Genomic DNA, 27905 nt, shown 5'->3' on the forward strand with positions numbered 1-27905 from the left:
TGCCCGTGGCAATGCTGACTGAGGAGATAGTGTCATTATACTTCATACACATGGGGGTCAATATTATGGTTAACTGCAAAAAGAAGGTGGTTTTATTTTTTTCAAAACTCACATAAACCTCTATACCTACTATCTATCTAGAAAACTGATTTGGTCAGGAGATGGCAGTTGTAGAGATGGCAGTTTAGAACATGCCAGGATAGTGTAGCACATTTCAATATTCCACAAGCACTATCAGAGATAACAGAATATATTTGAGGAAAATATAATAGTCAAAGAAATCTGTCAATATGTATAATATATCCTCACCCATTTATTTATTTATTTTTGAGGTAAGGTTTCACTCTAGCCAAAGCTGAACTGGAATTCATTATGTAGTCTAAGGGTGGCCTTGAACTCATGGCAATCCTCCTACCTCTGCCTCCTGAGTGGTGGCATTAAAGGCGTGCCCCACCACACCTGACTTTCTCACCCTTTATTTTGAATAAATGTTGGCCAACATTTAAGATTTAGCATCACAAGAGAAACACATTTATAAAATGATCTTTAATTTTACATTTGATAACTTATTATGATTTTCTACATTATCATCTCAAAATAGGAAGAGATTTACATCTTTTTGTATCTAATTGTTAACACTTTTGTTGCTTGAAATAGAGAATAAAATAGTTACTGTTACAGATGCTTCTTGAAGTATGAACCTCTTTCCCTTATAGCTGTTGCTCCAAGTACATGGGACAATTTTCAGTTTATGTCCCTGAACAGTACTTCTCCTAGTGACTCATTGTGCCAGCTTCTGGATTTGATAAAATAGAGACTGAGAGACAAATTTAAAATAAAGGACAAGGTTGTTAGAAACTCCGCTGAAGAGAGAGGTTTAAGAGAGTTTAATAAAAATGTCACCATGGTACCTTGACAGTTTATAAATGTGAGATGATCCTATTATCTGGTGTTGTCTTCTGAACCACATAATAAAACTGACCAGCTCCAATCAAATAGCAGAAGTTATTGTAACAAGATTAGAGGGTAACTACCATGTACCTTGCTCCTAACAATTTAACTCAACCTTTCTTGGTCACCTCCAACACAAAAGTAGGGAATCTCCATCCAGTATTTGCAAATCCATGATAGCTGTCATGGCAGTAGATATGCTATGTTCTGCTTTCATTCCATAGTAAAATGCAGATCTACAAGACTTCCGGCCAAGATGGCAACAGCCTGGCTGCACTCCAGATACCAGGGGGAAAAAAAAAAAGGCAAGTATTCAAGGGCAATTAGGATCTATTTGCAAGAGGGAGGGCACAGATTGGGGAAAAACAGGGAAGCACACACCCCCACGCCCCACGCTCCTCGCGCCCCCTGCGCCCCCGCATGCCCCGAGCCCCAGGCTCCCCGCTGTGCCCCGCACCTCCCATGGCGCCCCACGCCCACCGTGTGCCTCACGCGCCCTGCCCACCCCTGCACCCCCTCCTGCACGCCCCGCGGTCCCCAAGCCCCATGCACCCCACGCCCCCCCCCCCGCTCACCCCGTACTCCCTGCCCCCACCACCACGCCCCACAATCTGCTGCCTTCAAGAAACCCACCTTACCACTAAAGACAGAAACCTCCTCAGGGTGAAAGGGTGGCAAACAATATTCCAAGCAAATGAGAATAAGAAACAAGCAGGTGTAGCTACATTAATATCAAATAAAATTGACTTCAAACCAAAAAAATCAAAAAAGACAAAGAAGGCTACTTCCTACTTATAAAGGGAACAATCCATCGAGAGGATATTACAATCATAAATCTGTATGCACCAAACACAGGGGCACCACAGTTCATAAAACAAAACCTACTTGACAATAAAACAGAAATAACCACCAACACCATCATAACTGGGGACTTTAACACACCATTATCAGTAATAGACAGATCATCCAAACAGAAGCTCAACAGGGAAGTAAGAGAGCTCAACAAAACCATAGAGCACTTAGACCTAACAGACATCTACAGAACTTTCCACCCCAAATCCACAGACTACACATTCTTCTCAGCAGCCCATGGAACACTCTCTAAAATAGAGCATATACTGGGTCACAAAGACAGCCTCCACATATTTAGGAAAGTCAACATAATTCCCTGCATGATATCAGACCATAATACTATATTCCTAGAAATCAACAACAAAAAAAAACAGTAAGAACCCCAACGACAACTGGAAACTGAATAGTGCACTCTTAAACAATAAATGGATAATGGATGAAATAAAAAATGAAATTGCAAAATTCCTGGAGTTGAATGACAATGAGAACCCATCATACCAAAACTTATGGGACACAATGAAGGCAGTGCTTAGGGGAAAATTCATAGCACTCTGCCTTCATAAAAAAACAGAAAGATCCCAAATCACAAGCCTAACCATCCACCTAAAGGCATTGGAAAAACAAGAAAAATCCAACCCAAAGAGCTCCAGAAGGAAAGAAATAATTAAAATCAGAGCACAAATTAATGAAATGGAAACCAAGGAAACAATTAAGGCAATTGACAAAACAAAGAGCTGGTTCTTTGAAAAAATAAACAAGATTGACAAACCTCTGGCCAATTTGATCAAGCAAAAAAAGGAGAGACCCCAAATTAACAAAATTCAAAATGAAAAAGAAGAGATCACAACAGACATGAGTGAAATCGGCAGAATCATCAGGACTTATTTCAAAAACATCTATTCCACAAAACTGGAAAATGTGGAGGAGATGGATAAATTCCTGGATGCATATCATCTACCAAAGCTAAACTCAGAGCAGATCAATCACCTCAATGAACCCATCACACTCATGGAGATTGAAAAAGTAATAAAAAACCTCCCAAAAAAGAAGAGTCCAGGACCAGATGGATTTCCAGCTGAATTTTATCAAATCTTCATGGAAGAACTCAAACCAATCTTTCTAAAACTGTGCCACACAATTGAAGAACAGGGAAAGCTACCCAACTCCTTCTATGAAGCTAGTATCACCCTAATCCCAAAACCAGGCAGAGATGCCACAAGAAAAGAAAACTACCGGCCTATTTCCCTAATGAACATACATGCAAAGATCCTCAACAAAATACTCGCAAACAGAATCCAACAACATATCAAAAACATTATCCACCTTGACCAAGTAGAATTTATCCCAGGAACACAAGTGTGGTTCAACATACGAAAATCTGTCAATGTAATACACCACATAAACAAGCTTAAACATTAAAAACCACATGGTCATTTCGTTAGATGCAGAAAAGGCCTTTGACAAGATACAACATCACTTCATGATCAAAACATTGGAGAGAATCGGCATGGCCGGTTCACATCTTAACATAATAAAGGCAATATACAAAGCTCCAAAGGCCCAAATAATACTTAATGGAGAGAGACTGGAGGAATTCCCATTGAGATCAGGAACAAGACAGGGATGTCCTCTCTCACCTCTGCTTTTCAATATAGTTCTGGAAGTCCTAGTCCAAGCAATAAGGCAGGAGAAGGAAATAAAAGGGATACAATTTGGAAAGGAAGAAGTTAAATTAGCTTTATTCGCTGATGACATGATTGTATATGTAAGAGACCTGAGAGACTCCATCCCAAAACTCCTGAAGGTGATTAACTCCTATAGCAAAGTAGCAGGATACAAAATCAATGCACAAAAATCGGTAGCATTTCTGTATGCGAATGCAAAGACACAGAAAAAGAAATAAAGGACATAGTCCCATTTTCAATAGTAACAAAAAAAATAAAATACTTTGGAATAACGTTAACCAAGGAAGTAAAAGATCTATACAATGAAAATATAAAAACTCTCAAAAAAGAAATTGAGGAGGACTTGAGAACGATGGAAAGACCTCCCATGCTCCTGGATAGGCAGAATTAACATTGTGAAGATGACAATCCTACCAAAGGCAATATATAGATTTAACGCAATTCCAATTAAAATCCCTACAGTGTTCTTCACAGACATAGAAAAAATGATCTCAAATTTCATATGGAAAGGCAGAAGGCCTCGCATATCCAAACATATCCTTAGCAAAAGAAATACCTCTGGTGGCATCACCATACCTGATATAAAGCTATATTACAAAGCCATAGTAATAAAAACAGCATGGTACTGGCATAAAAACAGGAGTATAAACCAATGGAATAGACTTGAGGACCTGGATTTTGGGTCAAGCAACTATAGATACTTGATATTCGACAAAGGCCCAAACAATATAGACTGGAAAAAAGATAGCATCTTCAACAAATGGTGCTGGACAACCTGGATAACCACATGCAGGAAACTAAAACTTGATCCACACATTTCACCATGCACAACACTCAAATCCAAATGGATCAAAGACCTCAACATAAGACCAGAAACTCTAAAACTACTGGAAGAAAATTTAGGAAGTACTTTCCATGATATAGGAATGGAAAAAGACTTCCTGAACAAAACCCCACTGGTTCAAGTTCTTAAACAGTCACTCAACCATTGGGATCATATGAAGCTGAAGAGTTTCTTTACAGACAAGCATATAATAAGCAAAGCCAATAGAATACCCACAGAATGGGAGAAAATATTTGCAGGTTATCCAACTGATAGAGGCCTAATCTCTAGAATCTACAAAGAACTCAAACGTCTAAACAATAAGAAGACAAATACCCCACTCACAAAATGGGGCACAGAGTTGAACAGGCAATTCACAGAGGAAGAGATACAAATGGCAAACACACACTTAAGAAAATGTTCATCATCCCTAATCATCAGAGAAATGCAAATTAAAACAACTATGAGATTCCATCTTACCCCAATAAGGATAGCCAACATCAAAAAGTCAAATGAAAATAAATGCTGGCGAGGATGTGGAGAAGCAGGGACACTCATTCACTGTTGGTTGGAATGCAGAATGGTACAACCACTTTGGAAAGCAATATGGAGACTCCTGAAAAAGCTGACTATAGAAATACCAACAGACCCAGTTATACCCTTACTGGGCATCTACCCTAAAACCTTCAAACCAAAGGCCAGAGAGATTTGCTCAACCATGTTTGTAGCGGCTCAATTCATAATAGCTAAAAGCTGGAATCAACCCAGATGTCCATCATTAGAAGAATGGATAACAAAGACGTGGTATATCTACACAATGGAATTCTATACAGCAGTAAGAAAAAATGACATAAAGAAATTTGAGGAAAAATGGTTGAACCTGGAACAGATCATTCTCAGTGAACTTACCCAATCACAGAAAAAAAATCGACACATAGTCTCACTCATCTACAACATCTAACCTGAATCTACCCAAGATACCTTATATACCCATCAAGCACCTCATGGACTAGACAATAGGATGGATGGGAGGGCAGGGAGGGCATCGAAGGATGGAAAACAGTAATCCGGACCCAAATTGCAATGGTACCATAAAATTCTACTTCCTATAAGACAGACCAAATGGCTAAACCTTCACTAGACCCTTACAAGAAACACCTGAACCACAAGACACTTGAGAAGGTAGGATCAAGACTAACCTAAATCTCCTACATCTTCCCTCCCTCCCTCTCCCCCTCTCCCCTCTCTCTCTCCCCCCTCTAACTCTCGTATATTAGTTATGTTCTTCCTCAATTTCTTAGTGGACACTGACCTATATTCCCCACTTCCAGCTTGGGCCTACCATCCACAATGAGCTTTTGATCAGAGAAACCTACAAGGTTTCCCAAAACAATGACAGACTTCTGTCAGAGTACTTGATGACCCACCAAAGGCCAGTGGTAAGACCCTATTGCTGAAGACTCCATATGCAGCTGACACGTAAAATGGAATGACATGGCTGGAAGCCAGGAGAGAGTCAGTCCCCAGACAGTCAGTGTGTCTAGTGCCAGAAGGTGCTACATAGGCGATTGGGGGAAATGACCAAGATCTGTCCAAGCAACTCATTGTTTAACCTAATTAGCAACAACTAGCCTGAGGTGATGCCCATACAAGTGCAATAGTGGTACACAGCCATGGTGAGGAACCAATTGCTCTTGATTTGGCTAACTGATCCACTCAGTGGTACTAGACCCATAGCTGGAGCTGGGAAACAAGTCAGAACCATACCCAAACACAAGCCCACTCTACAATAGCAAGCTACCATCAATCACGGGGTATAAGAGGGCCTACACCTATCAAACTGTCTATCAGAAAAGTAAGTGTTATCTCAATTTTCTGTGTGCTAACTTACTCTCCATTGGAGAGTCTGCTTCTCTTTTTCAGATAGATGCAGATCCTAAGGAGAGAGCTGCCCCAACATACCTCCAAAGGGGCCCAACTGAAACTAAGGACAATTGGCAAAACAAGCAAGGGTGGTGTTTTCCTGTGAACTGGATACCAGCACAAAGGGGAAGGAGACCAACACAGAGAAAAATCAACTCCTACCAAATCAGAGAGCCAGAGCCTCAGAGGCCCCCAACACCTCAGCACTGAAGCAGACCACAAATGAACCCAACATGGCTCAGGGAAATTTTGCGGAAAAGGGGGTGGAAAGAATGTCAGAGTCACCTGTTGGGTCATGATTTGCAGAGACATTTATCATACCAATAACTGTGGCTAACTCCACAATGCACGACCCATTTACATCAACATGGAGGGTCCAATGGGATGGGGTAGATCAGAGATGAGCCTAAACAATGGTACCAAACTGCCTGTATTCACTGAAAAGAAAACTAATAAATTAAATTTTAAAAAAAAGCAGATCTACTAAAATTAATGAATAGTGAAGAAATTTTGATATTGTCTATTTTATAATTAAAACTTAAGCCATGTATGACCATGCATGACTGTAACCCTTGTCCTATCAGGAGGCAGACACAGGAGAAGAACTGGGGCTCACTGGTCAGCCAGTGTGAGTGAAAACTGCACCTCAGTGCTTACTGAGAGCCTTTCGCAACAAGAAAATGTGCAGGAGCTATAGAGGAATGTACTCTTTTGTACACTACATGCATACATAAGTATGTGTTTTTTATCTGCACACTCATGTGCATATACCACATAAATACTATATATAGACATATCATACCACATATCGCATACACAATTTCTCCCCTCACCCTCGAAAGAAACAAACCAGATTAAGATTCAAGAACTCAATGCATACTATGTAAATGACAGCCACTATTCATAGACTTTTAGAGACTCAATTACTGTGATTGTAATTTAGTTTTGCTATTTGGTTTGAAAAATAAAGTGGGAATTTTCTGTAATTTTTTCTAATCTCAATTCCATGGATAATAATCAGATATTTGCAAATTTTGCCTTTCTTCTCTGGCACACTAATGGCATTCTGGACACATTGCAAAGTTTACCAATTTAGTTATAAGAAGACTGCCTATTTCACAACCTTAATTTCCTTGAATTCAGGCTTCCTCTCTTCTGCACTCATTTCTGTAATGGCTGGTTGGGTCTAATATGAACATAATCTTGATAAATCCCCAGGGAGGTCTCCATAAACATCATTGTCTGCCTCTTTGAAGATGTGGGCCCCACAGGGCTTTCTGCTACCATCTTTGTACTTACCTGCTAACTGTAGATCATTAGGCAATGTCATTAAGGTCCTGTAACATACAAATGGTATACTATGTGGTCCTCCACAGTGTTACCTTTAGAACACACTTCTGTAAATTTCCTTTGACCCACAAAACACAGGTCTGTCTTCCCTTTACTACCTAGCAAAGCAAGTAGAAAACACTGAATTACCATGGCTATTGCATCTGGAAGTTTCCACAAGTCTGCCATGCTGATCATAGCATGCCATTGCTTGGTAACGATATCCTTGTCCACATTCTTTGATGTCTCCATGTACTTTCATTCCCAGCAACACCTCCACTTTCCCTTCAGGTAAGATGCAATCTGACCAGTTCCCCACAGGCTGTGCATTGTACTTGTCACAAGGACAGTACTGAGTTTCAATGAGAGGGTACAAATGGGAATTTTTACATTTTTCCTTCTTTTTACTTTTTCCTGTGGAAGAGAAACAACAGACAATTTACCTTGGATACGAACATCATTCTTCATTTCAAAAATTCCTCAGTTTTTCATTTCCTAACCTTCTTTTCTCTGCTTTTGATTATATTCAATGGTAGCCAATAAGTTAATGTTCTTTTCTCACTCCAAAGTGCTGTTTAAGTAACATTTGCTGATAATGGGTGCTTTGCATGGAGATATTTTTTATTTTTTCACTTAAAGATAACCCACTTGGCATAAGTGATTATATAGTTGAATGTTTAAAATCCTCTTAATGATCATATGTTTCACTGACTGGGGGGCGTTGAGATCATTGCATAATCCTATCCTTTATACTGGGTGCAAAGACACAAGACGAAGAGAGACAATCACTTCACCAGGTTGCATTCTTGTTTACTGATTGCAAGTAAGTGGTACAGCTATATAGAATTACAGTACAGAAGTGGAGATTCTTAGATTTAGTTCTCTGATTATGATATTGAATCTTTGGTTATTAGTGAATAATCAGATTTGTGACACAGTTACTAAAGCAGAAATTATCAATAATACTGAAAATGAAGGTTTTAAAATATCAGAAAAATTTTTTCGAAGTAAATGTTTTTCTATTTAAAATATTTATTTGAGAGAGAAGATAAAATACAGAGAAAGAAAGAAAGAATGGCCATGCCAGGGTCTCCTGCCACTGCAAATGAACTTCAGAAACATATAAACCCAGGCTGTTAGGCTTTGCAAGCAAGTGACTTTAACCCCTGATCAGTCTGTACAGCCAAGTTTTATATCCTGTGGCTGGTGTGGTGGCATAGGCCTTTAATCCCAGGACTCAAGAGACAAAGGGAGATAGACATAGGAGGATTGGTGTGAGTTTGAGGCCAGCTGGAGACTACATAGAAACTTCTAGGTCAGCTGGGGCTTGGGTGAGACCATACCTCAACCCCCCCAAATGAAAGAAAAACTACATAAAATATATATTATGTATTTATACTTATATCAAATATTATATATTCTTTAGTTACATTGAAATATTTAATCATACATATTCATTCATAGTTTTATGAGATGATTTATATGGCTTTCAATAGTCACTTCACAGCTGGTTTATCTTAAAACTTTTAAAATCTGAACAATTTAATAGTTTTCTTTTTGCCACTGGCAGTATATTCAAAGGCATCAGGCTCTAGTTCAGTATCATTGTTCCCATATTGTTCAACAGGCCACGGCTGTTTTTGCTTTTTAACAACCTGACTTCTTTTTTAGAAGCCATTTTCAGATATAGAATTAATGCTGTAGTTTTCCTTCCAGGAGGTAAACAATGACCTGAGGCTGTGACAATGAGAATATGTTAAGAAAATGAAGGGGTGACCTTTCATCTTGCTCTAGGCACTTCACAGATTCTAGAAAATGCACTACAAGTACATTTTCACTGAAAAATAATGTATCATGCATTGTGTAGGAAGTCAGGCTGTTGCTTCCTTCTGCTTTGGCATTCTCATCATACATTAAATATATATGTGTATATATATATATATATATATTTGGATATATATATATTTGGAGATATATATATATATTTGGAATATATATATATATATATATGTATATATATATATATATACACACACACATACACATACACATACATACATATATATCCCAATCTATTGATGGATTCAATACAAGTATAGCAGCAATAATGGTTTTCACATACAGTAGAACTCTATTGCTCTGACTTTAATTGTGTTTATCTAGCTTGCAAAAAGCTGGCTTTAGCATCCCAATTATTCTTACCAACAATAGAGCGCTTTCTGGTCCTAACTGCACCACAGTCCCCATTACATGCAGAAAACTTGGACCAGCTGGTAAATTGACAGTCTTCTTGGCAGGGGATCTGGCAAGCCTGGGTCAGCTCTGGCACTGGGCCTGCATACTGAAGGCATTCGTGGATGCCAGCCTGCCCTCCATCTTGCTTCCGACAAGTAATGGCTAGAAGAAAAGCATGGGTTTAATTACTCTATAATTTAGAAATTAACAGCATTTGCTCAGATAGCAAGGAATACTCTTGCAATCCTAATTTATAATGTTCTAATTATAGCAGTCGATATTAATTATATTAATCTTTCAGGTTTTTTATGTATAATTATGTATAGCCATTGTGAACTATTGTGATAAGGAAAACACATCACACAACACACATACATATAGAGCACTTGGTTTATACTTGACACGGTTAAGGCTTTCAATTCATTTCACATGTGGGATACATTTAGAAATTAATTTTTAGAATACAGGTTCTGATTATAGTTTACACCAAACATATGATGTTCATAACTGTACTGGAAGAGAAACATATATTCTAATACTGTTTTTATTTATTTTTTGGTTTTTAGAGGTAGGGTCTCACTCTGGTCCAGGCTGACCTGGAATTAACTATGTAGTGTCAGGATGGCCTTGAATCTCATGGTGATCCTCCTAACTCTGCCTCCCAAGTGCTGGGATCAAAGGCATGCACCACCATGCCCGGCAGTCTAATACTGTTTTTGAATATCAGATCAGTAGCAGCACATTTCTTGGTTGGCTGAGATTGGATGTTGCTTTCACCCTGGAATAGAAGGCCCATCTTTCCTCCATACTAAAGTGTACTGAGATGACTTTGGAGGAGCTAATGGGGGCAGCAGTGCCTATGCTTGCCTTTGTCTATGACCACATTTTTTTTTTCCATTCACAAACATCAACACTGAATTTTAAAAGAAAAATGAACAACATTTAACAAGCTTACTTTATCTAACCATTAGTAGAATTTTCACACATATGGAGTCTAAAATGATCAAATGGTGTTCATCGATTATTTCCTCTAAAGTAGCAAATTCTTTTTCAAAATAAATAGTTTGATTACTTATGGAACACAGATATAGCACCACTTTGAGGTCATAAATCTGAAAGAAAGTGATCAAGACATGTTCATAGTTTCCTTCTCCCCTCTGCCATTTTCTCATTCAGTTATTGAGGAGGCCAATGCCACATTTAAAATTTTTCCTTGAATTTAAATCTTCATTGAGTTACTTTCAGTAGCCTGATTCAGACTGATGTATGTGGTTTTTTCAGGTTTCTGGTTGAGGCTGAAAATGCTGCTTCTCTTTAGTTTGCTCAGTATTCCATCATCAAATTAAGGAACACAGACTGACATATTCACCCTAAACCACAGCTGGGTCACAGAAGGTCCCAGATGAGACAACACTCTCTGCAGCTGTAAACTGAAATCAAACCACCGGCATGCAGGCCATGTAACAGTATGTGATGGGAAGGAGGTGGAAGGTTGAGGAAAGGAAGATGCTCTCTACATAGGAGAACACAACTTCCACCACAGTTGTAGGCAGTTATGGAATAGGTTCTTCTTAAATAGGCTAATGAAGGTGAATTCTACCCTATGCTGTAGACTGTACCTTATTTGTATGCCTAAATTTAGTAGGGCTAATTTGTATCAAAAGTACAAGGGTCCTTGAATTTTATAACAATAAACTTGGTAGGGTGGGTATTCGTGGTATTTATGAAGATTTGGTGACAAAAGAAATAGTGCCACTTTCACCAAGTCAGAAAGGAGTTTTCAGGTGTTCTGTGTTTATCATAAGAGGTTAACATAATGGTTCTTTTGACTGGCTGATTACAATCAGTTGGATAGCTTTTGAGAAATAACTTTACTCAGTAAACTCAAATGGTCTGATTTCATTGGCTGAGGACAGAGTTTTGGAAATTTGGTCCCTTTAAAACTCTGATGATTTCAATATTCAGGGTAGATATTACTACTCCTCATCTGTGAGGGAATGCATTTTGTCTGCAGCAGAAGTATGTAGAATGCTATTGAGCATAATGACTCCTGGGCTCATCCAGAGCTCTGGAATAAGACCTCTGTACTGGGGACAAGGAATATGTACTGTACAAAGAGGTAGGTGGTCCTTAGGCTCAGTCATGTTTGAGACCCACGTATCCGAATGTTCAAGGTATTAGAGTCTGGCAGAGTCTTGTGGCTAAGATAAAATGTTCTCTGGTATCAACTGACCTTTTACCATGCTCAGCTTTGGGAAATATTAATATGTGGGTATAAACCAAGAGTGCTAGCTCTAAGCTTGAAGTTCTTGTTCTCTTGTGGGGATCTGTGGGGGCCATCATGGGTACTCGCACAGGGACTATACTAAAAAGAGCACTTCTCTGTTTTGAAGATGTGCCATCTGAAGTACCATATCTGAGGAATGCTTTCATGCAGAGTTCAATACGCTGGGTCATTTTGCTCTTCTCTCCTCATTTGCCATGTGTAAGCAGGAGGAACACTTGCACACTATAAATTTAGTAAGTTTCCATAGCTCATTAGCAAAACATACCCAAAGATGCTCAAAAGGGAAGGCTTGAGAAAGAGGAAGAAATTAGATACTTTACTAGTCAGGATATGTGGAACTGTCAAGAACAATTGATTTGGAACATGAGAGATTTTACAATATTAGAATTCTAAGTTGCAAAGATGGTGGCATTGTTTGAAACTAAAATTAAACTATAAAAGTCAATTATAAATTTCTTGAGGGAGTCAGTGAACTTGTCTTAGGTTTTCTCTCACACATTTATTTCAGAATTGCTCCATCATCACATTGAGTTACATAAGATGAAAATAAAACACCATTCCCAGCACAATTCTGGGAACAAATAAATTTTATGCAAATATTTACTATTCATTCCACATATGTTTCATTGCATAAAATCTTACACACTTCAGCTAGTTAAAAATGAAAAAAAAAAAAGTAAAATTTCCATATCAGTTCCCAGAAATCCACTCAGGCTTGTACTCCCCTTATGAGAGATTTTTCAACAGTGTGCTTTTTGGAGTGATTACATAATATTATCCAAGCAAGTAGCAAGAGCACCATTTGTACAATATATTGGAAATTTATCATATATCTCAGCTTCTGAGCAACTCAGAGGAAATACAGCAAGTCAAACATACAACTGCAATCTGAAATGAACTTACTATGATTGGGTGAGGGAAATATAAATGTTTGGAAAGGGAGCCATCTGGTCTCTTAACTTGATAAACATTAAAAATCATTTTTAAGACAATCAAAACAGGGTGGTTTTAGTTGAAGCAAAGATGGATCAGCTGGCACAGTTTCCTGACATATCAGAAATCTACATATACCCAGATTCTGTTTGCTTTCGCTTGTGAAGTGTCTGTTTACATGTGTAATGATTGTGCATGTTCTCCACTGTGCTGAGGCCTTAGTAACAGAGGTCAAAAATTATGTTATACTATGGAGAGTGGACCATGTAAATGTCTTAGTGAGATTAACAACTATGACAATAATGTGCCTGTAACCCCAGTCAAAGTGGATCAGAGGGCTGGAGGAATGGCTTAGTGGTTGATGTGTTTGCCTGCAAAGCCAAAGGATACCGGTTTGGTTCCCCAGGACCCACGTTAGCCAGATGCACAAGGGGGCACACACACCTGGAGTTCACTTGCAGTGGCTGGAGGCCCTGGCATGCCCATTCTCTCTCTCTCTCTCCCTCTTTCTCTGTCAAATAAATAAATCAATAAATAAAAAAAAATTTTTTTTAAATAATTTTTTTGTTCATTATTTATTTATTTATTTGAGAGTGACAGACACAGGGAGAAAGACAGATAGAGGAAGAGAGAGAGAATGGGAGCACCAGGGCTTCCAGCCTCTGCAAACGAACTCCAGACGCGTGCGCCCCCTTGTGCATCTGGCTAATGTGGGACCTGGGGAACCGAGCCTCGAACCGGGGTCCTTAGGCTTCACAGGCAAGCGCTTAACCGCTAAGCCATCTCTCCAGCCCAAAAAAATTTTTTTAAAAGTAGATCAGAGACCTGGGAATTACTAGAGCTTGCGGAAAAAAAGGCAAGCTCTGGGATCAGGAAGAGACTGGCTCAAACAAGAATGGGTAAAAAGGTTATCCCAGCCAACACAGGCAAGTGTACCCTTCCACTGTGGATACATGGAGTCTTGCAAGGGCATAAACACATACACACAATGCACCTCGTAATACCAGTTCTCACACATTACACACACAAGGAAATATATAAAAGGAAAGTTATTTTAAAGGAAATGATTTATTTATAATTTTATTTATAAAATTAGTTGTTTGTATGTAAGTGTCATGGGATCAAATGACCCTCACAGGCAAAAAGCATGGGAAACACCAGTGTAACTAACTTGTGGTTAAACATAAATCAAATTAGGCCTTCTTAGTCCATCCATATTGAGGAAATGTTATGAAGACAAGAGAATTAGTTCCTTTAACAAATAAATGTTGTAAGAAAGAGCTCAAATGTGTTATTAGATCAAAAGTAACTCATAAAAGTGCCATAACCAAGGCAATTTGGAGACTTTTGGGCAATCTAATTTGAACAAGCTATGTGTAGATATTTTCGAGACAATAGAAGAAAATTAAACATGACTTGACTATTAGTTTGAAAGAATTACTATTAACTTTTTTGTAAGCTATGATTTCTTGTCCCACTAGAGAAAGCCCATGTACTGACTTTCTTATTATATTATATTTTCATTTTTTATTTGAGAGAGGGGGAAAGACGGTGGGGGAGGGAGAGAACAGGTGCACCAGGGCCTCCAGCCACTGCAACTGAACTCCAGATGCATGTGCCACCTTGTGTATCTGGCTTACATGGTACTAGAGAATTGAACTGAGGTCCTTTGGCTTTGCAGGCAAGTGCCTTAACCATTAAGCCATCTCTCCAGCCCCTTTGTTTTAACTTTTACAGGTATAAAACTACAACTGAAGATAATGAGCAGGAAATGATTATGCTATTGTGGAAGCTCTGGGAGTTGACACCTGGGCCATTTTCCTATTATTTTGCTGTGTAAGTGTTCATGTGTGTGAACAGTGGTACACACATGTCATGCACATATGTGGATATCAGAGGTAAACTTCGGGTATTAGTCCTCACTTTCCACCTTGTTTCTGACAGGGACTCTCATTGTCCATGTTGCATATGCTGTCAATTTTATTTATTTATTTATTTTATTTTGTTTTGAGGTAGGGTCACACTCTGGCACAGGCTGACCTGGAATTAACTATGTAAACTCAGGGTGGCCTCAAACTCATGGCGATCCTCCTACCTCTGCCTCCTGAGTGCTGGGATTAAAGGCATGCACCACCACACCCGGCTATACTGTTTATTTTGATGTAATAATAATTAAACCATTATTATGTCAAAAATAATAAAATACTTATGGGCAAAGCATACCTTGTCTGGGGCTTGCCATAAACCACTCCAGGAAAATTCTTTGTGTGTAGAATGACAGATATCAAGCACTTAAAAATTGTTAATGCTGAATAAATGACAGCTATACTATGAGTACACATTAGCTTCTCCATTTTTGTGTCTATTTTTAGAAGATCCTACAAAGTTTACTAAGTTGAATAAGTAGACTTAATGTAAGAATGTTTTTATTTTTATGTAAGCTCTGAGCTATGCTTTAAGATGTACAAGGGAATAGGTAACCCTGTTTGAATTAAAAATGCATGGCTATCTGTGCTATGCATATATGAATATGTAAGCAGAATACTATGAGACAGGTCTGAGTCAGTACATCTAATAGAATTCACAATGTAGCTACTCTTCTTCATTTTCTTGAAGGGTAGAAACTCCTTTTTTATGCAGGCTGCACAAAGACGGGGAATTCTGCTGGCCAGGGGATTGCTGTGCAGTATGTAAGGCCTTGCTTATTTTATCAGAGTGAAACAAATTGCTGAATCTAAATATACACCCAGAAATTCATTACAGGGAATAGAATCAATGTCTTTGTTCAGGGAAATCTGTTGGGTTATGTGCAACAAAGAATTGAAACTGCTCTGAGACCTCATTTACTACATAGAGCAATGTAAACTTGGCTTACCCTAACATTGTAGTGTCTGGGTGACAATTAAAATGGTCCATCTGATTGGGTGATTATTTTCCCTATTGTTTTATAAAAAAGTGGCAAGAGTGAGGATGAAGTCAAAGAATAAAGGCATATTATCAATAGGAGCAAGTTACTAAGAGACATAACTGTGCTTAGAAATAAGATCAAAACTAAGTAATGCAGAGGGCACCAGTTGTTTGGTAGGGGAATATAATGATCCTGGCCTTTCTTCATGGAAAAGAGACTTTTCACTGACACATTTGCCAAATTACACTTCTTAAGTACAATTTGTGAACCTTAACCTAGCAGAAAGGAAATGTTTTCTCTCTTTTTTAGGTTATTACTCTTAAAGAGTTTCCAATAATCCCTTGCCTCCTTGAGGCTCATCACATGTGAGCACTAGTAAAACTTGCTAAGAAATAATAATATTACTTCAGAACAAGGGAGGCTGGGCTGGAGTTGAGATTCTAGAAGGTTTAGCTATGTGCTTGGCAACATGTGGAACCTTCATGGAAATAACAGAGTGGTAAACTTCTTTTATGAGCTACCATTTGATATCTCAGACAATTAAATTATCTCCTTGCAAGTGTAACAGCCTGATCTCTATTCCAGTACCTATGTAAAAATGGTTAGTGTGGTGGCTCACATTTGTAATGCTAAGGCTGGAGAAGTAGAAACAGGAAGACAGCAAGATTCCTGGAGACTTCTGGTCTGTCAGGCCATTCTAATTGGCAATATCTACCTTGCTCTCCCCCACCAAATAAGGTAGACAGCATTTCTGAGAAATAACTCCTGAGGTTGACTACCAGCCTCAATACATGTGCACACATAGGTATACACACATGTACATCCACAAACACATTAAAAATTTAGTATAAATTTTAGTTAAGTAATTATATTACTATGTCTACAAATTAGATTTAATTTTTGAGGGAGAATTAGAAAACCCCTTCTCACTTAATCCTTTGCTTCTCTCTTTCCCTTTCTCCCTTCTTTCCTCCTTCTTTTTCTCCCTTCCTCCTACCTCTCTTTCCCCTTTCTTACTTCTCTTTATCCCTTCTAAAACTCTCATTCTCTCCCTTCCTTTCTCCTCTTCCCCATCCTCCTTTAGACTATAATGTCCAGTCAACATTGCAACAGGTATTACTTGGTAGGTGAAATTAAGGAACTGATTAGGATATAGTAGGTGACAGGCAGGGCTGAAGCTGAGGATTAATGCTGGTTTCCTATAGGTCACAGAAAGAATACCTGACAGGAATAGACTAAAAACCAACATGGAAATTAAGCAAGAACAAATTTCAAGTCATCTATGAGATATCTTTTAATTTAATCTTTTCGTTTTTCAGCAAACAGTTGTGTAGGCACTTGGATACTGCAACCAGGTCTAAGGAAGGCAGGCTATCTTGTGCTGAAAGTATCACTCGGTATTGCACATGTGGTGATAGTTTTTCTGGCATGAAGGATAAAAAAGTATTGGGGTCATGGAAGCTTGTGCCATGGTTATAGAATAGAGCCCTTAGGAAAGGTAATGTGTGCCAGGATTGAATACCTAGCAAGGAGACTATGAGAAGTCATTGTATGAACCTATGAAAGTGAAGCCTAAGTTTTTGTAAGACCCCAAGATACTGGAGATGCTAGGACTATAGATAGTTTACAGAGAACTGTAGCTACTGAGTGCAGTGAGCCCAAGACTTAGGACATGTCTACTGTAGTTTGTAGGTCTGCAGGGGTGGGGCCTAAGAAGCTGCTGGAATCCAGATAATATCATGATTAATTCTGAAGGTTGGTCATGGAGCTACAGGGTTTATTGTTTGTCCTGCTGAAGTTCAGTCTTACATTGGTATAATTTTTCTTCCCTGCCCTCCTCCTCCTCATTATTCAGCTGGAATTGTTTATTCTGAGCTGTTGTACACTGGAGATGTGACCAGGAGGACAAGGATCTAGATATGAAGTAACAAAATATCTGCAGCTGTATCTGGGTATCAATATGTCCAAATTAGGGTTCTCTAGAGGAGAAGAAGAGATAGAATATTTATTATAAAGATTTACTAGAGTTGCTTCCAAACAATAAGGGTTTGTTAATCCAACAGTGGATGTCAGCTTTCTGGAGAGACCAGGTTGCTAATTAGTCCATGAAGCTGGATGCCTCAGCAGTCCTGCTTCGGTACTGAAGGCTGAAGGTTTCTGAAGGGATTCTAGTCTTCAGTATATTTTGAAACCCAAAGAAGCTCTATTCCCATATCAGCAAAGGAAGGATGGTGGCAGCAGTAGCAGCCGCAGTTGTGGTCACACATATCAGAAATAAGGAAAGGCAGGTGGGCAAGCATTATTTTTTCTTGGATCTCTTTATGTCTGATCCACTCCCAGAAGGTGCTTCCCACTCTGGGGGAGAGAATTCTCTCCTTTGTTAATTCTTCTTGGAAATGCACTCAGAGACTCAACTAGGGTCAAATCCCTTAATCGACTCCAAATCCAAACCAGTTGACCATCAAGATTAACCCTCACAGTCAAGGAGTTAGACATGAGGGAGCCAAGTAACTGTAGCTGTATCTTGGTAATTGTTCTTCTAATGGTCTGAACATCCCTTTATGGTCAAACATCCTTCAAGCTATATAGTTAGATCCCAACTTCTATATCAGACACTGTGCATGAGTATACTTTTCCATTTGACACGCATGCATGTTAACCATGGTCCGCATCCATAAAAATATCTTGGTTTCATTGTTGTTGATTTGATTCTTATATTCTTTATGCATTTTTCAAGAAAATCATGGGAAGAAATATCCTAAAAGGATGGTCTAGCCCATAATGATTTAGGAGGGGGTAAAAGGGTCACCTCACTTCAATGAATATGGTAGCTACTTCATAAATACTCATAAATAAAACTTCTGAAGAATTTACAATACAGAAACATATGCATTGCTTCCCCCTTCAGCCCACTCCAGTGTAATTCAGAAATAGATTGTGTGCTTTATTTGCTATGCTTATTAAACTTCTGCTTAAACCGTGTGTTTAGGCATTCTCAGTTGAATTCTTTACTTCAGAAGACAAGAACCAATGAGAAACTCTCAATAGAACAGGAATATATATATACTTGTTTTGATTTTACAGGGGCTCACAGTTAAGACATTGCTTTAGAACAGTGTTGGAGCTGTAAGAGTAAGGGGACTTTTGAAGTTTGACTGAATGCAGTTTTCATTATGAGATGAACCTGAGACAATCAGGGGTCCAGGGAGGAATGTTACAATGTGGATGTGAAATATTTCCCCAGCTTTGTGTTTTAAAATCTTCCTCAGATCTTGTTGCTATTTTGGGAGGTTGTGGAACCTTTTGGACATCTGGCAGATGTAGAGCTGTAGCAGCAGGTCTTGAAGGTTCTAAGCTGATTCCATTTTCAGCCAGAGTTCTCAGCTTTTTTTTGGTCTAGGGAGATGTGAACAAGCTGCCTTATGTTCCCATAGACAGGAGCAGTTCCTGCCATCATAAGAACCTGTGTGCCTTGCTCACCATGAAGCTTTCAGCCAAAAGGAAGTCCTCCAGGCTTAAGTTGACTGTGTCAGACATTTTGTCAAAGCAATTAAAAAAAATGTAGCGCTAACTCAATAGCAGTGTGCCTAATCTAAGTAGGGAAGTTTGGGAAAAATCACTGTTGGTTCTGGGAATGAAAGATAAAGGAAGTGGGTTAAAAAGAAGCACATAAATTCTGATGTACTTTTAATAGTTTCAAAAGCACATCTGTTAATGTTCTTATGTTCTAACATGATTTATCCAATGCCATTCTCATATAGTTCAGACTTACATAAAATACAGACTTGTAGTCATCTTGCGCATTCTTACTTCAGTGTTGTTATAACTCACTTTTATGTAAGAATAATTATCAGTAATTTGCTTCATATTCTGTGTGGTATGGTAAGCAGTTGACTGTTTATTGAAGATACACTGGGAATATTCCCAATACCCCTTGAAACATGGCACCACAAATGGTTTCTAAAACTGGGAAAATTATGCTACTAATGTTATTAACAATGAAGTGAAAGTCTGCCAAAAGTATCCTTTTATTGCTATCAGTTGGCTGAAAACAGGCATAGGTAGTTAAAGTCATAGATTCTTGGCTACCAAAGAAATAGAAATGGCATATTTTCCTAGTAATATGGAAGGTGCAAGTAATTTGAGAAAAACAAAATCATAGCAGGTGATCTTATAAATATTGTATTGAGAGAAACATAATATAAAAAATACTTTCTGTCTTTCCTTTCAATGGATATTTAATAAGACAAAAAAGAATGTTCAGGTATGTGATCTGATTTATTATCTGCTAGAGAAAGGAATAACAAGGGTCTGGAGTATGGTCTATGTCTTGCCTTCCACACCGTGTATTTTCAGGTTTTACCTTAAACTCTTTAAAAATTATTGTTGCTAAAGTTCTGAGAGTCAACATTGTGTTCTGAAACTTCTCAAAGAAAGTTTCAATTTTATTCTTAAGGAAAATAATACTGTGATAGTTTTTGAAGTAGTCTTCTCTCATAACTATAAAATAGTGCTCTCATTGTTAACCCAAATTTGAAAACTCTTGCCAAAGGACACAGTAGCCGTCAGAGAATTTCTGATAACACTGGACAATGACTTCAGTACTATTAGAAGGTGTGACAATATCAATAACTATATACTCCTGAATTTAGAACTATGGTTAGCAAACTATCTGTGAAGAGTGAGAAAATATTGTTTTTTTCTTTTTGGGATACATTGTTTCCTAAACTATTGAATTGCTGTTTATCTTGACAGTTTCCATAGGCAATGTATACAGAAATTGATGTTCCAATAAAATGTTAACTATAAAGAAACAGGCTGTAGGGTAGACTTGGATCACAGATAATAGTTTGCTGACCTCTGATATAGGCAATCAATTTGACTAAAAAATGCAATAAATAATTCTATTTAAAATAAATTCAAATGAAATGGGTCATATTGTAGTTCATAAGACATCATTTCTAAAGCAAGTAAGGAAATAGCATTTTAATATTAATAACACTCCAGTTAAATTCCTTGGATTAAAAGTTATACCCAAAGAGCCATGAAATGAAAAGACTGAAGAAAATAGGAACTCACTAATGGTAAAATGTAATTACTACTTTCCTCATACGTATATGCAACGATTTCCATCTGCCATCCTAAAAGCTATCTCTACAGTTACCTTTCTACATCTCAAAGGCATTTAAAAATTTTTACACTTGGGTATCTTGCCATGGCCTTAAATTCAAAGCATATAAAATTAATTTTTTAAAATTACCACTGCTTTCAGACTGAATAATTTTTACCAGTAGAACTATTCTTAAGCTGAAAATATTGGTGTTAAAGTCATATGTTCACCTTTAACACTTATTTCCATTATTCCTTCTTTTGTTTGCCAATAAGCACTAAAGATATCTTCCACTATGATCAGTCTAAAACCAACTTATGTTTGCCCATTTCCCCAATTGTGGCTTTAGTCTGAGTTTCAGTTACTTCACTACTGCTTGGTTCCAATAGCATCTTTGCTGACATCCAAACTTATGTACTTATCATCTAACTTATTCTGTACATGCTAACAGATGAAGCCCTGCTCCTATCAGGTCCTTGCTCCTACCACTTATTGAGCATGTCCTAAAACACTGGTCCTGACACTTATAGCTCTCCACAAAATAACCCCAGGCTTTAGCTTACATCCTCTTGGCCTCAGTCTACCCACCTTTCTGTGTACATAGCAGTTGTTTTTCATACCTCCAATGCAAAGCTTATAGAATTGATCTCATTTTTTATTCTTTCCTTTCTACTTATTCTTAAAGACAGAACAAGTCAAGTAGCTGCCCAACCTTTCAGTCTTTCTCATTCCTTTAGCTTAAAGTAACTGGTTTTATAATTTTAGACTTTAACTACTATACATTGGATGAAGTTAATTGATCTCATTTACCTAGCATATGCAAGATTACTGGTTTAAATAACTTCATCTTTCATAACACTTGTAGTATTTCTGCATAGCCTCTGAATGCAATCCCATATGAATGAGTGGTTGGAATTAGATCTAATATACTGCAAAGAAAAATGATATCTATTCTATAGACTTTACCAATTGAATTAATAATACACAGTTTAGTTTTTGCCCCTGCCTATAAGGACAAGGATGAAAATATTAAGACTCTGGCAGACCAGTTATAAAGAGTTATGAAAACAGCCATTTTCCTTTTTTGCTATTAGCAAAAGATGCTTCTCTCCAGCTCATGACCTTAAAAGAAAGGAAATTTATGCCGGGCGTGGTGGCACAGACCTTTAATCCCAGCACTCAGGAGGCAGAGGTAGGAGGATCGCTATGAGTTCTAGGCCACGCTGAGAATGCAGAGTGAATTCCAGATCAGCCTGAGCTAGAGTGGGACTCTACCTCAGAAAAAGAAAAAAAAAAAAAAAAAAAAAGGAAATTTCCATCCACTGGACCAATAAAGATAAAAAGTTTCTTCCTCTAGAAGTTGTTTTGATTTATAGTTAGATAGAATCCTCTTGCTATAAGGCAGCTTTGTCTCCCTGGATAGCCTAAAGTGAGTACTACTGAAGAGAAGAGGACAAGTCTGAAAATAATGCCAAGATTAGAAAACATGGCTTCCAGACAGGCTGAAGAAGAGACACCAGAAACAGGAGCTGCACACGGCCCCACTCAGAAGACAGGATGAAGGGCCACTGAGTATGGAAGAGAGAAGGAGTATGAGACACTCAGAGGTAGTCACCAGGGCCAGAAAAAAACTGAGCTTTTCAGATTTGGAAAATTGCTCTATAATAATCACACAAAGGGGAGTTTGTGCACAAACGTGTGTCCAAAATCCAAAAAGACCAGAGTTCCCATCAGTGTCTTATGCTCCTCTGACAGACTCCACAGTCATCAAGATAGGATCGAGAGCTGCCAGGAAGGAGAGCAGCTACCTCCCACTTCAGACAGGGTGCATCAGCATGCCGCTGTTCAAGTTCTCAGCCTCTAAAGGAGGAAATGAGTACTGCTTGTAAGTACTAGGTGTTTGCTTGTACTACTTTGCCCTGATACGAATTTACTTTCAGTGGCATGCCATAAAACACACCTTCATATTTTCCTCTTTATCTTTGGGTATTATTTGTGTGTCAATAATAGTATGAAAAGTAAGATCATACTAAAAGATCATGTGGACAAAATCTCTCTTCTTTTTCACTTACTTGAACCAAGACTGAGTGATTAGATGAGGAAAAACAAACTAACAAAAACCAGAACCCTCAAAAACCCATGAAACTGAAGTGCTTCCTGATTCCTAAAGTCATAATCAACTCTGAGTAGAACCGAAAATGTGCACAGATGATGGAATGATGAAAATTCAAGGGGGAGTAGCAGTGAGTGATAAGATCTTGTATTATTAAATATTTCAAAGAATGATTTTAAATGGGAAGAATAGCTCAATTCTCTCTCTATAAGTGCTATCAGAGTTAATTTGTACTCAAGGTGGGGGGTGGAAGATGCATAATAAACATTATGCCTATAAAATTAAATCCTAAAAATAATCAGGAAATTAATATTATTAATGAACTAATTTTATATTTTAAATGAGGACTTCTGAAATTAATAATATAATATATTTTAATTCTTTAAAAATGATTTTTATCCATGTATAAGAAGCATTTATTCATTGTAAAGAAAGTAGGATCCCAAGTCAAATCAATAAAAATTAGAATTTGGTTCCATATATCCAACCTTTTGTGTCATGAGTAAGTACATTATTACCAATGAAGGAGTGAAATATGTCTTTTTTGTTAAAGAAAGGTGAGTGTATGTTCCATTACATATTAAGCTACCTTTTAAGTATTATTCAGGAATTAGATGCTGAATATTAGTGAGAGTAAAAATAATGATGAAATCTCTATAGAATGAATTTGCTATGGGGATGAATGGTATGTTACAAAGCTCTAAATGTAACTATTCCTTGTAAAATCTAGTAAATACTTATGGCAAGTGTGAAACTTCTTTCCCACATTTCTGCAGGATTCCATGTGAAATAGCAATGCAGACAGATTGCAACTCACATATTTCAGGCTTTGAGTAAATAAATCTGCTATTTAAACTCAGTATTGAATGTGATGAGGATGACAGACAGTCATAGCAGTGTTGGGAACTGCTGAGAATTTAAGGACAGATGCCTGTTACATTAACTTGTATGCATGCATGAGTATTCCTGTAAAGAAGGATGCACACATCTTACTGATTGCTAAGGTGCCAAGTCAGGTGCTCTGGATTACCAGGCCTTTAAAACAAACACACATGGAACACTTTGCTGCTACTTTCTATGCCATAACCAAACTTTGGGTGTGATCTCCTTCCAGATAGAAATTAGGGGAATATTTAGTAGTTATGGGCTTATGCCAAAGAATAAGATTTAGTAAGATAAGTTCTACATTCTGGTGTTCTATATAACAGTTCAAAGTATGTGCTCTATTTGCTAAGCCTGGCATCAAAGTGTTCAACACACAAAGTAGTAGATAAGAGAAAATATTGGAGAAATGCAAAGCAAATCAATCATGATTCTGGGCTTCCCACCTCTTGCCTGTCGACCAGGCCCGCAACCTTCCTGTGTTCCAGGGCTGTCCTGTTGTACGCTCCAAGGGACTAACTGGCACCTTCGCCATTTGTGAGTCTTCCACCTATGAGAAAGGAACAGAAGCCTAATAGAGAAGAAATAGAAATACCAGACGAATGACAGACATGCAGTAGCCTTAAAACATGAGCTTGTTCATGGCCAAACAGTACATTACTTAACAATACTTGGTCTTATTTAAGTTTAATTTTGATATTGAGGAAGGCATTCTACCTACTGAATTAAATAGAAAAAGAAAGCTTTCTATGCCAGTGAAGACAAGACCAAATCTGCTCAGTTCTATAGGAATGGACTCTAGAGAGCTACACAGAGCATTTGGATTCACAGATTCACATTGCCAAGAGAATCACAAGTTAGCACAAGAAGTGTTTCAGCCCTTTTAGTAAGCTATGCTCACATGGATTAAACTATAATCAAATCATAAGTCTTCTCTGTAGCTCTCTTTGATTATCACTGTAGGAGTATCTCAGCACTGAAAATGATAATGCCCTCTAACAAATACAATTTCCAAAATGAAATTGGGATGAGTCAACTATGTTCATGGTATAAACATACAATTATACTGTTGGTCATCTCAGAATGAAAGATAGATTATTAGTATAGTAAATTTACCATTAAGTTTTTAAATTATTATTTTGTGATTCAATAATGCATTCATTGATGCCACAGCATTTCATTTGTTGTCAGCACTACAATTATATACTACATCAAGTTTCAATTACAAACTTGGCCATAGTGGCCAAGAGTCCAAATCTCTTGCATAATTATTTGGGTAACATGTATCTTCAACAACTACAGTTTCTTTTGTGGTGATTACAAAAGATAGGCATCATAATAGCATACTGGAGATAGTGATTCCACTTTCTGATCCAGATTGCCAGTATTTAGAAGAAACAGGTGTGTTTTGGAGCCAAGCGAGAAATGCTTGGCTATTCTCCTAAGTGAAAAAGAAATTGTGACCTAAAGCATGTGCATTTCATAACACAGCTGGGAAATTGACACAAGTATTTGCTTTCTTGGAGGTAATTTCAGAAATAGAGCAGTTTTCTGAAATAGAAGCAAGCAATGTTAGGTATAGCTATAGGCACCTGCAACTCTGCTAAGCCTGTGGAAGGAGCAGTGTGGGCTACATTTCCTCACTGCTTAAATGTATGTGTTGCTCAGCACATCACTTGGATTCTTTTTCCTCTTACCTGTAGTTCTGACACACTGGAGGTGCTTCACAGGCCTTCTCTTCATAGAGAGGATCAGTGCAGTCTCGGCCTCCATTGGCTGGCAGCTGAATGATGACCCGGTGCCTTGATTGCTTCCTGACTCCTGAGTCCCCTGGAATAAGGCAGCTTTTTAACCTCTGTCCTTCTGCACTGATAGGAGTCTCTCAGTAGTAATCTTGGTGATAAAATTTCATTGCCTCCAGCAACATGTGTACTGACATCCCTGAATGAGAGGCTTTATCTCATCTAATCATGTACTAAATTGACTCAAATACCACTCATATCGAAAATCCAATCAATTTATATTTAAAAAAAATATGGAGAATGAATAAAATAGTTTCACATTCAACTGGTCTTTCTAATATGCAGTTACAAAGTAATTGCTCTTTTGTGCATTTCTTTCTCCCTTGAGAAATGTGACAGATCTAATTAAATTATTTCTCTCTATCTTAAGTTTATTTTCATGTCATTTTAGGTAGTCCTGTATGCCACATGGGACTTGCATACATGCTGTAAATCTTCCAGAGAAAGGCAGGTTGAAAATTATAATGTGAAATTTTATTCCTTTGTTATCACATAATTTGAAGTGCATAATTTGTAAATTATTCCCATCATTTATTATTCATTTTAAGAAACATAGATCTTCAGGTCACATTCTCAACTTCTGCGCTCAAAGTATGAAAATAAAAGCAGTGTCCTAGAGGCAGTTTTATTATTTTTTTGAGAAGTCAAAAATAGCAATAATTACTAAAGTAAATAACTCCATTGATATTTAAAATTGAAAAAAAATTAAGATCTGGTGAAAAATTTCAATAATATACTATATTTCAACTCTGAATGCATGTATCTTTTCTTTAAAATATTTATTTATTTGACAGAGAAAGAGGAGAAAGAGAGAGAGAGAGAGAGAGAGAGAGAGAGAGAATGAGAATGGGCTTGCTAGGGCCTCCAGCCACTGCAAATGAACTCCATACATATGTGCTCTCTTTTGCATCTGGCTAACATGGGTCCTGGGGAATCAAACCTGTGTGTTTTGGCTTTGGAGGCAAACGCCTTAACCACTAAGCAATCCCTCCAGCCTGCAAGTATCTTTTCATATATTTATTTATGTTCAAGAGAGAGGGGATGGAGGGACAGGGAGAGACAATGGGAGACAGAGAGAGAGAGAGCGAGAGAGAGAGAGAGAGCGAGAGAGAGAGAGAGAAATAGAGAGAGAGAGAGAGAGAATGGGTGTGCCAAGCCCTCTAGGCACTGCAAATGAACTCCAGACACATATGCCACCTTGTGCCTCTGGCTTATGTGGGTACTAGGAAAGTGAACTTGGATCCTTAGGTTTTGCTTACAAATGCATTAACTGCTAACCCATATCTCCAGCTCTGTATATACCTTTTAAGGGATAATAGCTATAGTTTCACTTATGAAAGAATTCCTTAAAAATATTTTAGTAGGTAACATAATTTCTAATGCATTTTACATGCAATATTTTGCATACTGACTACATATTCAACACATGGACTATTAAATAAGGGGATATTTATGATATTGTAATCTTTACCAAGGTTTAATTATAAACCGAAAGGAAACAATGTATTTTTATAATTATTGCAGTTATAGAAGTATATGTTTTGAGAGTGAAAATTTCTCTTTTTTTCTTATGCAGTCAAGTATCCCACAGCATAGTAATGGGAAACCAATTGCAGCTATGCCTAGAGAGAAGTACCATAGCAGACAGAAGAGGGGTCAGGCTGTTTAGGAGTATCTGTTTATAAATGACAATAACAACAGTGTTTTCAGCTTATTCCCAGAAAGACTAAGTCAGCATCTCTGAGAGCAGGGTCTGGGATTTTGATTTTAAAATGCTTGTTCAATGTTTGTGACAGACAGGGAAGAGGAAGCAAGAACAGAATTTACTGGAATACATGACCTTCTATGCCTTGCCCCAATTTAAGATTCTGGACTCACTTGTAACATGTTAGGAATATTCCCATGGTTGGGGAATCCTGCACTGTTTATGGTATTAATTATGCTAATTAATACCTGGAATTCAATAGGTAATGGAGTAGGGAATTGGGGCCAGGAGTGCTGGCAATGGAGAATCGAAGTATTTGGAAAAATGCTGTGGACTCTTTATTGCAATCATATTGGTTTGAATGGTA

The 27905-nt window shown here is 37.8% G+C and overlaps 1 protein-coding gene across 4 annotated transcripts in view; it reads right to left on the reverse strand.

The window, feature by feature from the left end:
* Thsd7a (thrombospondin type 1 domain containing 7A) overlaps positions 1 to 27905 on the reverse strand; it is a 399007-nt gene that overhangs the window by 51544 nt on the left and 319558 nt on the right. For all 4 annotated transcript variants that reach the window (XM_004671591.3, XR_006639374.1, XR_006639373.1 and 1 more), the window contains exons 10-13: positions 25729 to 25861; positions 24478 to 24581; positions 9766 to 9960; positions 7714 to 7977 (exon numbers count right to left, since the gene is read on the reverse strand). In XM_004671591.3, coding sequence (XP_004671648.2) covers positions 7714 to 7977; positions 9766 to 9960; positions 24478 to 24581; positions 25729 to 25861 — 696 coding nt within the window. The remainder of the gene's footprint in view (positions 1 to 7713; positions 7978 to 9765; positions 9961 to 24477; positions 24582 to 25728; positions 25862 to 27905) is intronic.

Source organism: Jaculus jaculus, chromosome 10, assembly GCF_020740685.1.
Source record: "Jaculus jaculus isolate mJacJac1 chromosome 10, mJacJac1.mat.Y.cur, whole genome shotgun sequence".
Lineage (NCBI taxonomy): Eukaryota > Metazoa > Chordata > Mammalia > Rodentia > Dipodidae > Jaculus > Jaculus jaculus.